The sequence below is a fragment of the Lepisosteus oculatus genome, chromosome 15 (genome assembly GCF_040954835.1).
Source record: "Lepisosteus oculatus isolate fLepOcu1 chromosome 15, fLepOcu1.hap2, whole genome shotgun sequence".
Lineage (NCBI taxonomy): Eukaryota > Metazoa > Chordata > Actinopteri > Semionotiformes > Lepisosteidae > Lepisosteus > Lepisosteus oculatus.
In genome coordinates this window covers 6,138,457-6,151,529 of record NC_090710.1, presented here as the reverse complement: position 1 = coordinate 6,151,529, position 13,073 = coordinate 6,138,457, and the positions used below count along the sequence as shown (strand labels likewise).

General features: G+C 39.4%; 1 protein-coding gene across 18 annotated transcripts in view; it reads right to left on the bottom strand.

Annotated features, from left to right (window-relative positions):
- Window positions 1-13,073, bottom strand: part of LOC102689632 (dedicator of cytokinesis protein 9) — a 157,089-nt gene that overhangs the window by 98,389 nt on the left and 45,627 nt on the right. For 8 of the 18 annotated variants that reach the window (XM_015363464.2, XM_015363468.2, XM_069179238.1 and 5 more), the window contains exon 1: window positions 7,866-8,464. The exons of 4 other annotated variants lie outside the window; for them this stretch is intronic. In XM_015363464.2, coding sequence (XP_015218950.1) covers window positions 7,866-8,027 — 162 coding nt within the window. In that variant the 5' untranslated portion in view covers window positions 8,028-8,464. Of the gene's footprint in view, window positions 1-7,865; window positions 8,465-13,073 lie in introns of those variants that run through there. 6 more of the 18 variants (XM_015363474.2, XM_015363480.2, XM_069179242.1 and 3 more) reach the window with 1 other exon arrangement.

Sequence of the window (13,073 nt, the reverse complement as noted above, 5' to 3'; positions counted from 1 at the left end):
TCCAGATTCTTGGGTCTGATTTCGGCCCTGATTCCCCACCAGTCTGAGGGGATTTGGCATATTCTCTCTACATCCATGAGAGCTTTCTCCAGGTACTTAATTTTCCTCTTGCCTCTCAAAGACATGCAGGAATGATTTCATTTGTGTTTTCAAATGAGCTTTCCCAGGCCTCAATGAAGAAGAGAGCAGGGCACCCTCCTTCTTTGACTCCCAGGGGCAGTGGCATCAGTTCCCTCCGCTAGGAATCAAACATATCTTATCAGATCACAACAGATGACGAAACCGTAAGCCTGCGAAAGCTCCCGATAATTTGTTTTTTTTCTCTTCAGTTCCTTGCTTTTTCTTGCTTAACGTTCTTACAAAGTAAGATGCTATGTTGACTAATGGGCAATTCTCCACATTACTGTGGATTAGAACAAAGCTCTTGCATTACGTAGTGTGGTCAGTTAAAAAATAAAGACATGCTGTCATTTTGGCAGCACCACACGCATTTCATAGCTACATTTTTTTAAAAACAACAGTATGCAACTATATGCCTGCAGATGAAGCAGCCAGCATTTTTTGGAGTAATTACACAAAGGCTGGGATCTGGGTGTTGCTCGTGACATAAGCTTGGTGTTGCTCTTCACTCACTACAGCATGCAGGGCAACAGAGGGAGTAACCTGGAGCAAACCCAAGGCCTCCCCCTGAGCTCTGAGCCACCCCTTTTAGCATTACCGCACATTGTAATGAGTGACCATTACAGCACAGCCCCTGCACTGTTAGACCACAACAGCCATTACTGTAACACCCCAATATCATAGCTTATCCATCCATTTTCTAACCGCTTCAGCCAAATCAGGGACATCCAAGGAGCCTGAGCCTATCCCAGCAAGCAACTGGCGCAAGGCAGGGTACTCCCTGTACTAGATGCCAGTCCATCACAGAGTGCACACGCAGACCACAAACACAAACACACTCACAATAGAGCCAATTTTCCCAGAAAACAATTTACCTACCTGGATGTTTAGACTATAGGGGGGGAAACTGGAGGACAGCATACAGTACTGAGTAGCACTGAGTTAGCAAATCCTGACCTTTTAAAGTGAAGATCGTACTATGGGTGCAATGGATGAACAGCAGTTATTCATATCTAAAATATTTTTGTATTTTATGGAAAACCATACCATGTGCAGGAACATACAAACAATGGCTATTATAATCACGCTCTTCATTTACATATCCATTATTGGAATGCCATTAATTCCTAGTAAGTGCCACGGCACTTTGGAAGCAAATCCGCAAAGCAGGACTACTTCCTGCAAGCAATGGCCGTCCATCATCACAGCAGCTCATTCATAATTATTTTGAAACATTTCTTCTAATCATGGCTGTGGTATGTTTAAAACAAAATGACCCTTTGACTGTTTACAGCTCTCATAAACCTCCTTTTTCTGCAGCGTTGTTCACTGAATAGTGCTGTTCGCCTTCAAGGAAAAAAGAGAAAAGGGCCCGCACTTTAAACAAGTCTCATCCAAATTAGGTTTCAGATTGCATACATATGCACAATGTATTTTTGGGACTGGTTAGAGGAACAAACAAAGGCCCTACTGCCAAGGCTGTTTTTAAAGTGCTAAGTACTGTACAAAGACAATGCATTCTGAGCTGGGCCTAGACCCCCTAATGATGGAAAGGCACCAGGCTCAAAAACTTACAGGCAGCAATTCAGTGCTACTGGTCCACTTGGAACAGATTAGTATAACAGATCTCTGGTCATGGAAGCAGTTCTCAATGTCATACACAGGAACAAAGTGCAAAAATTAAAGCTCCTACTGTATTACTTGGTGATACTGAGCCATTTTTAAAGGTAAATGAAGCAAGATGCAGGTCCACATTGTTGTGCCCTTTATTGTTGTGCAGGAAAAGCACCGTTTTATTTCCCTGCATTTTTCTGGAATACACCCAGCCTTTTGTGTAAACCCCTCAGTAACTGCACAAGCTGTCAGAATTTCCACTTGGAGGAAGACTGCATGCCGGAGACTCAGGTTTGGACAACAGCCCGGCGAAGGAGAAGGGAAATACAAAATACACACCATCCCAATTAGAATATGACAACACAGCCAGCCTCACTGCTCTTTACAGCTTGATTAATGAAATGGCAAACTAGCAGCTACTTGGTAATGATGCTTCTTTCCAAATCAAGCTGGGAATAATAATTCAATAGTAATACAGACACACAACGCACTCCAGATTTATTTACACCGCTAATGAAACTGGAACGGAAAAAATAAATTTGTTATGCGGTTAGAGAATGTGCCTTGCTTTAAATTTTTTTTTTCATTCTGTACATTATCTCCCTTTGTACCGCAGGAATGTGGAAAACTTTCAGAGACCTCTATATGTGCGATTCCAAAATGTTATTGGAGATTTTTGTTGGATTTCACAGGACTACTTGGAGATATATGTTTTTTAAAAAAATCATAACAAATATGACTGCTCCGTCATTAATAGCCTTGCTATTGGGATTTTTTTGGTCCGATTTCCTTTTGGATAAGGATAAATCTGAATGGCAATTTAAATATTTAAATCTATAGTAAAAGCCCAGAAAGATATTTAGTTACCCTTTTTATTATCTGTATTCCAAAGGAATCTTTGCACTAGAATAGAATTATAATTAAAAACCCACTTAGAATTACTCCCCTAGCAGTCAAATTTGATTAATCAAACAGGTTGAACTGCTCTTAATGGTAATATTGCATATTAATGGAGAACTTTAGTGCACAAAATCTTCCGACACCCTCTAGTTCTAGTGTGTGAGACACATTAGGCCGGGATGAATGTAATGGAAATACTTCAGGCATATTCCGTGACTATCTTTACTAGGAATGGAATGACGGGGGAACGTATTACTGCAGGGGGAATTTCATGAAGGGAGCCTCAAGTTCAAATGAAATCATGACTCCAGAGGAAATGAAGTAACTGATTCTGATGCTTTATTCTTGTCAAGTTAAATAATTCTGTGCGTTATATTTTGTGCAGTAACTGGATACATTACTACACAGACATCATTTTTATCGCTTGAAATAAGTTGATATGTAAATAGGCAGTGCTCTGCAAAAGCACTGGGACCAGTGGAGTCTAGATTGGGATTCCCTATGTGATTCATTACATACTATTTCTCAATATGAATGGCAAGAATTTTATTTTGAATTATGTTTATACAGTTATACTTTCTTGGGTCAATTAAAATTATAGGGTTTATTTAGTCTTGAAGATTGACAAGTTTTGGGACAATTGATTAATTGTTGACGTGACTTTTTACTGACAGTTTTGTGTTTATCGTGATTTTAAATCCAAAAACATCTCTGTTAAAAAAAATCAAGCACGTTGAAAGCTAAGAGAAAAACTGAACCAAAACCATAACACGGAAATCATATGAAAATCAACAATTTGGAATGAACCAAAGAAAAAAGAAATCACAGGTATAAAAACCTATCAGTCAGGACTGGGTTGGCCAAAAAAAACATCTGCAGATGTTGACAGAAAATGAGCACAGCTGTCAAGAAAAACCACAGAAAACCTGACAGTGAAAATCACCAACAACCTCCAGAGTGCAGTGCTGAAGGTATCAAAATCCGCTCATCACAGAAGACTGAGACAGCAGAATTAAAAAATCCACACTGCAAGACGTAAACCTCTCACCTTCAGAAAATCTCATCTGTGATGCATGGTGGAGGTAGTGTCAGGACTGGGCATGCATGGCTGCCTCTGGAACTGGCTCACTAGCTTTCTATGATGATTCGACTAGTGACAGCAGGAGAAAGACTGAATTCTGGAGTGTACAGAAACATTTGATGGCTTCTGTAGAAGTCATGCAGCATGACAATGACCCAAAACATACTGTACAGTTAAGGGAACCAAGTTCATCCAGAGAAAAAAAGAAAGCATAAAATCTTAGGCCAAGCCAATTTACAGATTTAAATCCAACCGACTATATGCTTTTTTTCATGCTGAAGAATAAAACCGTCACCCCAAGAATAGGGAAGAACTTTAATTACGCTGGCAAAGCATTTAAACACTTCCACAAAAATTCTTGTCAACTCATTCCGACTTCAAGCAGTTATCACTTGAAGGGGACATGCAACCAAATTTAGTCTTTTCGACTACCTTTTGAAATTTAGTTCAAATGAGTGTGTCCCACTACTTATGGCAAAATAGAACAAAAACTGTACAACTTGGTGATTTTACGATGCATTATGCATTATCTTCCATAGCAATCTCCTGAATACAAATTGCTTGGCTAGGTCTATGACTATTTTTAATAAATATATAAGAGTTTTAAATTTGATGTCCCAATACTTTGAGAGCATTCTATGTACAATATATTAAAAGGCTTATGATGCTTTTTAATTTATGCAATAAATCAAATTCCAATTATATAGCACTCACAGAGCAAAAGGACTCATTATCAAAGGAAAACAAAATTTGAATCTATTATTTTGTTTAAAAGGACCTAATTATTTCATAAACCAAGCCCATTTTTATAAACGGCTATTAAAACAGTCTGCACAATACAAAAGGTAATGATCTAAATACAAAGGAAACTCTTTATCAAAGCCATACAGGTTAGTCTGCTTACTCCACCCTTTCGTATAATTCCATGAACATGAACAAATGAACAAAGCTTCATCTTTTAATGTGGCAACATCAGACTGAACAAACAAGCATAGTGTAAGGACTGCTACCAGGTTCCTTGTACTACAAAGATTATTTAACACACAGGCAGTAAGAATTCAACTCTCCCCCAAGCATTTACAGTATCCGTCACCGCAGGTCCTATGGGAACTCAAGCAGATACTCACTAGATTTACAGTATGGACACAAAAGTGCTGTGAGAAAACTGGCAACTTCCAGTGTATCTGGGGAGCTACTTATTTAAAATGTGACAGTCTGGTATGTCTTCTTCACAAGTAATAATGAACTGCATTTATCTAGCCATTTTTATACTGAAGCTCTTTAAGTATGTAGCAGGGGACCCACTTCATCCACCACAGAATTGCATCTCCCCACCTGGGTGATGTGAGGCAGCCATCAAGTGCCAACCTCCCCACTGCACATCAGATCAATGAAGAAGTGGAGAAGCGAGAAACAATTAAGGGGGACTCATGGGGTCCGAAAGACATGTGAAGCAGAGTTCCTATTGCTGTCGGTATGATCGCCTGCCTAGTCCGACCGGCTAGCAATCTTTCAGAAGGAAGACTCCTTCCCCCTATAAAAAACAAAAGAGTTTCCGCAAACAGAGCAATTCAATAACAACAAAGATGACTTGTTACAGAAATAAACGGTGAAAGGTCAGTTTCCGGTGCCCCCACGCTTGTTACAGTACCTTTCTGCTGTTACAGTTGGCTTTTGGGGGCTTTCCTGGGGAAGCGCAGCATTAAATACCAATAATGAGATAAGACAGATTACTGCCACTACCCCCCCTTCCCTCCAAACACAAAAAGCATATGTTAATTTCCTGGAGGAAGGAAAAGGGTGCGTTGGTATAAAGTGACTAATTGAAAACCCAGGGCAATATCCTGTGTAAACAAAGCCATGGGTGGACAACAGTAGCACAACCATCTTGCATACTGAAATGAGTGTCAGGGGTTCAAGCTCTGCTGGTGAGCACACTTCCACCCTCCAGCCTTGTCAGCAGCAGATCATCTTTGTGCTGTATATTAGACATTCCAGGCCAGGCAGTGTTATCTAGGAGGGATGGACCAAAATTCCTGTAAGGACATTTCAAATGAACCAGTGTCTTTTGTTTGCCCAGAGCCACAGACAGTGCAGAAGCATGAAATCAACATTCAATGACATAATTAATCCAAAGGCAACAACAGCACTTCTAGTACATCAGAGATATGTATTTCAGAAACTGAAACCATCTCTGTCCTTACAGTGGGGCAATTTTCTGTATACACTGCTTTTGAAAGTAGTCACCTTCCCTACTATTCATTATTCCCAACCAAACATTCACCTTTCTTAAACAGAAAGGGCAAACATTTCATGGGGAAAGAGCTAATTCAAAGTTTTTTGTTAATTAAAATGACAGAACAGACGAGACCTTTTTTACTGGCAGATAAAGAGAATGAGAATTTCCCAGAATTTATGCTGTAGAAATATACTTGTGGACAGCAACAGCACAACCATCTCTCATACTGACCAAGGTGTGCTTATTCCACTGGACTGCATTAATACACCGAGAGTATTATATAATATACTAATATTTGGTGATCAGATACATGATGTTGGCTTTACTAGCAGTAGATTCCTGCGGCATTACAATATACTTTTGTGAAATACACAGCTGTGACAAAATGTCAAGCACACAATGGTGAACACACACAGCCATCTGTATCTGGCAGTGTGGTCATGTGCACTCTGTATACCAAGAGTGTAGAAGGACTGTGGGGGAAAAGAATAATCCCACAAAGCTTTCTGTTGTTTGTTTTTTTTTGGCAGGGCTTTCTTTTTTCTTCAGATTTGACAGCATTAGTTTGAAGAGCAACAGAAGCAGTTGTTCTGGAAAACGTGAATGTGGATGCTTTGTTTATGTGTAGAATCAGTCCTCGCAAGTTGACCGGTGGATCTCCGCTTTTTCGTTCACGTGAGCGCAGAGCCAAGCCTGCGATGCCGTTTTCCCCTGCCCACCTTCAGCCTCCTCCGCAAAATCCGCAGCTGCAAGCATTTTATCTGATTTTTTTTTCCTAATTAAAGGATCCAGCATCTCTTACGGATGCACCAAAATCTTTTTGTCTGTCACTTGTCTATCCACCCATTTGCCTCGCTTTGTGTTCTGTTCTCTGATTTTGACAAGCTGGTAACTGCCTCTGATTCTTTAAATCTGTGATTTATAGGCATTAACAAAAATATCATTAGTCTGGATTGTACAGGGAAAAAAAAGAGATGCAGACTTTGATTTGAAAGAAAAGACATAAAAGCTGTCAACCATGTGCAATAGGCTGCATTTTAGGTAAATTAAGCACTGTTACATATTGTTTAAAGTATATGTCCCTATTGGTATCCTAACGTACGTTACAAAAAAACTACACAATTTTTGTCTGACAAGAAAAGGATTAAAAGTCATTTTTTAAAACCAAATAAAGGAGACTGAATCTGAAAAATAAGCCAATTCCCTATGCAGAAGACAATCCTGACTGCTAAGCACCAGACGCTATGGGCATTTTTTTTCCCATGAAATTTAACAGAAATTTACTTTAACAGAAAAGCTTCATTGATCAGTCACAGAACTCTGCTGCTTTCCTATTGCAAGAACCGATCCATACAACGGTGCTAAAAAAGGACAGAGATTTAGTCTAATTGCTTTTGCCTGCATTTTAGTTTCTGTATTCGGTTACAGGGGATGGGCTTAACTGGAAAAGACAATTCTTCTCACTAATCAAAACTGAAAAAGAGGTCATTTTAAAGCCCTTTCCTATACAGTTCCATGCATGTTAATTAATTCTGGTAGCAAATAACTCTGTACAGTAGAGATAATGCTATTGGGTACTACATGTCAGAACAGGAAATCAAAGCTTCCTTTACTGACAGATACACCTTTTACAGTCTGCAAAATAACTGCCAGGAAAAAAAAACCTTACACGACTGTCTGGACATTTAAGTGGGGCTGCATAATTCATAAGCTTTGATTGCAAGGATATACTTAAAAAAACTCACTTCCCGCTTTTACTATGCTTCTAATTTCTTCTTTTTAAGAAATGCCACTCTATTTTTAGTGTCAAGTTGAAAGGAGTAAAAGCCATGACTTTCTTCAGTGTGATTCACCTATCTGCCGCAAATGCAAACAAACACACAGATGAAGCCACAAGACATTCGCATTTACCACTGCAGACTGTGGCCATATCCTGGATTCTGCCCTGCTTGGAGACTGCTCTGCCTGCTCAAGGCCATTCTGTTCTGGAGCATTCTTGCAGATGTAGCCACAGTTCCTCTCAATCACAGTTCGCAGGCCCTCAAAGAGAATGACACTGGTGGTGCAGCCCATTCCAGGGATGAGCGTAGAGTCACAAACATCACCGGCCCTCACATGCGCCTATCACCTTCAGGAGAGCAGCCAGATGACCCAGTTTCCTCACTTAGCCTTAATTCCGCCCCGTTCCAAACTGCAATGCTCCACGGGGGTACAAGAGGACAAACAAGAGCAGAAAACAAGCCTTCAGTCAAGTAAACTGTCAAGCGAGGAAGCTTGCTTTCAGAAGACAAGGACAGTCCCCAAACTAGGACAGACCAGAAGCAAAGGCACATCCACAGCAGGGCTGAAAGTGTTAGTTCCCCTCAGAGCTCCTCAGTGAGTCCAGTTCTAAGTCCGACGCAGCGTCTCCTCAGCTCCTGTCAGAGCCTCTCGGAAGCTCATTCTAGAAGGATGCTGGAAATGTTGCTGCTGCTGCTGCTGCCTCCTCAGCTAGCACTGCACTTCGTCACGCTGCCAGCTTGTGCGTCTGCTACTGCTCCTCGGTACAGCTCCTCTCTCTCCCTCCCTCTCTCCCAGAGTGCCCTTCTCTTTCTTAATGAGAGCGTAAGCTTCTGCCTCTTTCCTTGACCCAAATCTGTAAGTGAGTTTGTGTTTTGCATTTCTCCAGGGATGTGAAAATATGGAGCCAGTGGTGGTGCTGGGCAGTATTCGAGGTATCTGAACACCCGCTACTTACTACCTTTATTGTCCCAGAAGGGAAATTTGCTTTTCTGAGAGGTACAGTTAAATACATCTACAATATACTATACGCTCAGCACGACATGAGCACCTTAACAATGAAATGAAAATGAAATGAAAAGAGTTAGAAGCTTTATGCAATATTCACAATTTAGAAGGGCACATAAAGAATCAGGGCTGTCAGTGTGAGATAGATATAAAAGAGGTGAGGCTGCAAGACTTGCAGAGAAGCAAGGACAAAAAAAAACTGTCCCTGTAGCCTCATGTTATAGCAATTCCCCTTTCATACACATGGACGTGAGCATCTCTTACTCCTGTGCAGGCCACTTTCAAAGTCAGGCAAAAAGCAATATGGTTGGCTGCTCATCTAGTTTAAGTTAGCGTCAAAACATCTCTACTGTGACAGTGTGTGCTAGAGTTGTTTTGATACTCAGCACTCCTTAAATTTCTCCATACCACTCCCTCCCTTAACTGGACAAAGGTAAAACGCACTTAAGCAACAACACTATAAGCACTCTGTTTTCTTCAATTTTTTTTTTCCAAATTACTTTTTCAATACTAGAATGATGTACAACATTCCTACTGTACCTATATAGGCCAGAAAATATGGGTGAACTTGATTAAGGGGATTGTGAAAATTCTGAAGATAAAAGAATAAGATACCACATGAATAAAGCAGATTAATTTGTTCATGAATACAGTAAACTACAGAAGATTATATGCTAGAAACTAATATGCCTTGAATCTTCATTAGTGGACATGAAAACAAACATCCTCAGCCACCACAGTATCACCCAGAAATAAACCAGTATGCACAGTGACATGGCAGGCAATTTGCAATTTGACTGTGACCTTTTTAAAATATAAATAAATGCAAAGAAGGCTCTTCTTTAAAGCCTTAATGTGATTCTCTGCTGCTGAGACTGCATGGTTTCTGGCTTGATGAAGGACTTGATAAAACCTGTGCTGGTACACTGTAAAACAAACTTATCTGAGCCAGATTGTCTGAAAGACTAGTCTTCAGGGAGACAATTATATATGAACTGCTTCCTCAGCAAGATAAGGAGCATATTAAAACACCCACTCCAAATGAGAAAAGACAACACTGTTGCTGAATTACAACCGGACAACTTGTTGGATAGCTTGTTGCTGAACCTATTTTTTTTAACAACTGTGCCCCCTAATATAAGAACTTTCTTTAAAAAGGTCTCATTTTAATAACGAGAGCCTGACAGATCCCTAATTAATGTTTTCCTGAACATGCAGAAAAGAAAACATAAAATGAGTAAAACCAAACATACTTACATGGCATACAGTCAGACTGTTGCAATATTTGAGGATACCAAATAAAATATACAGAGGAAACAAATGTTAACCTTGTACAGCATTATATCTTCAACAAAGACAAGTTCATTCTTGTCAAGAATGGAGCTCTTTAAAACTGGACACAAAGTGTCCTCAATCTTTGTAGCCTCAAAGAAAAATTGCTTTTTTTAGCAGCTACGTCGAGGCACAGTTTAGAAAACAAATTGAGCTGTAATGGATGACACTGCAAGTGTAGGTCCATGAAATTCCTGATCTTGGAACTGGGAAGTCCAAAATTAGTCCTAATTATTTATTTGACAGACCCTTTTATCCAAAGAGACTTGCATTTGCTGCTATTTATACAGCTAGGTATTTTACTGAAGCAGTTTGGTGAAATGACTTGTTTGAGTGTACAGCCATGTCTTACCCAACACTAACCTTCCAGTTACCAGTGCAGAACACTGACCACTGCTCCACACTGCTTCCCTGATAAAGGTGGCACAGAGTGAAGTGGGACAGTAGCCAGTCACACTGAAGAAAGGATGCAGGTTTTAGTTTTAATGTATAGACAGTCACAAGTCCAAGAACTGGAAAGTTGAAATCCTCCTGTTAGAAAGCCTCCTGAGAACAGCAGATGCTAGGCCAGACACTGCCAGCATTGGTACAGTAGCTAGATGGGTCCCTCAAGTTGCTAAATTGTGACAATCCCAGGTTATGGTATTTTGCCAGCTGCACTAAGTTGATGAAGTGCAAACTGAGTCTGACCTCTCGGTGCCCCTTTGTGAAATTGCAGTGAGAAATTTGAAGATCAGTCCCAACAGTTCAACTTGGGGAAACAAGAGTGAAAGACAAGGACATTGCTATGTGCTAGGAAGTGAGGTATAGGAGAAAGGAGAAAAAATGGCTTTTATAATAAAAAATAACATGGAATCATGGTTAGCTGTTCTCCTTTTCTCCTGCATCCTATACTCAAACACATTGTTCTGGTTTTCTGAGAGGGTGTCAGGGACTGGTGTAATCAGCAAAGCAAACTGACACAAAGAATAAGCTTAGGGTACTCGAGCACTGTAATGCAACAAGCAGCATATGTTCTTGGTTTTGCAGGGAAAAAGATCTCATGAGCCACTAAACTGAGAGATCATTGGAGGAATTGAAAGAACTTTTAAATATGTCATGTTCAGTCTAACCAAAATTACTGTTTTTGAAGCAATCACTTCACTGAACAGATGCTTAGCGCAGAATGACTAGGTTGGGTGGAATGTGTGCAAGCACCCACTCCTCATAAACACAAGGGGGTATTTTTATACAGCAGACACCTGGAATTTCAATTTTCTGACAGTTCCCTGATAGCGCCTGACTTCACAACACTCCAGAGATTACATTCACCTTGAAAAGAACTGAGAAACAATTCAATCCAGTTAACAGGATTCTTCTAAAAATGTTAAAGACTTGCTAGCACCTGATGACAAAACTTACTTCTAAATGCTACTAATAACAGAAGCTGAGTATAAGTTTCCACCAATTATAAATGTCCTTGACCCAACTTGCTCACAATATATCGGCAGTCAAGCTTCTGGATAGATCCTTCATTTTGAAATTTAAAAGGATGACAATCAAAGTAAATCAAAGTGTGGGTTGTTTAGAGAATAAACAATATTTGGTATTACTACTTACTTGGCTGATGCTTTTATCCCAAGAGACTTGCAATTGCACCTTTTAATACAGTTGAGTGAAGTGTCGTGCCCCAGAGTACAACAGCTGTGTCTCACCCAAGATTGGGACTCACAACCATCCAGTCCAGAATTGTAATCATTGTTCCACACTGTTTATGGTTCCCTTGTATCTAAAATTGTCCAAAATTCCAGCAGCTGCAACACATTTATCTCTCACCAGCAAACTCTCTGGAATTATTACTGTATTCTGCAAAGAAAAGTGTATTCAGGTCACAGGTAACTAAATGATATACTGTATCTAGTGATGTTCTGTACAGATGGGACTTCAATAGGTGTAGCTTTGCTAAAGGCTGCTATTACAAGTGTAATAAACATTGTCACGAATAGTACAGTCTTGGGACAAGCTATTTCGCATCACTTAAATAACAGGTTGTAGATGTCATATATACAGTATGTATACAATATTGATCTTAAGAAGTGAGGTGCCTTTGTTTAATAGTGAATTTGCCTTGTCCAAATGCTAATTGGAAAAAAACCTATTTCTTAGGTTAAAGAGTTTACATGCTTCAAGTTTGTTCTAAAAAATTAGTAATGTTTTTTAGCTTTTAATAATCTTAAAATCTGAGATCTAGTACTTGCCTTAACTACACAGATAAATTCAAGGCTTTTTACCCTTTTAGGATGTTTTCAGATGTCAAAAATAAAAAAGGATTAAAAAGATATTACAATAAGTTTTCTATAGGTTGAAACTGATGTTTTGATTCACAGATTTATTATTAGCAGAACATAACAGAAATCATCTCATTTATTCCTTTCAGACAAACATTGCGATGTTACAGGCACTGTAATGTATTTTTTTGACAACATGAAGACATCATTTTGCTTATGTACAAGTATTATCTTATACATAAATAAAAGCTATTAAGGGAAACAGAAGAAATAACAGATTAAATAAGATCAAGACACCATGGTCCAAATGACCACGAGCTTTCATTATGATGCATGTGCACTATATTACCAATTAAGAACATAAGAAAAGATAGACATAAGAATGAGTCATTTGGTCCCATTTGGAGGTTAGTAGTTTATTGAGCCCAGGATCACATCCAGCTTTTTCTTGGAAGGTATCAGCTTCAACCACATACTGTAGCTAGGTAGCTTGTTTTAGACTACTACAACTCTTTGGGTACAGAATTTCTTACTTAAAGCAGTTTCAAACGCACTTCCACATAGTTTCCACTTGTGTCTTCTAGCTCATGCTTCACCGTTAATTCTGCAGGGTTGATTTCGTCAATGCCTTTTAAGATGTTGGAATACTTCTATCAGTTCCCTTGTAGTCTTCGTTGGTCACGACCAAAACTATTCAGTTCCATCAGAATCTCAGTAGAGGACATTCCTTTAA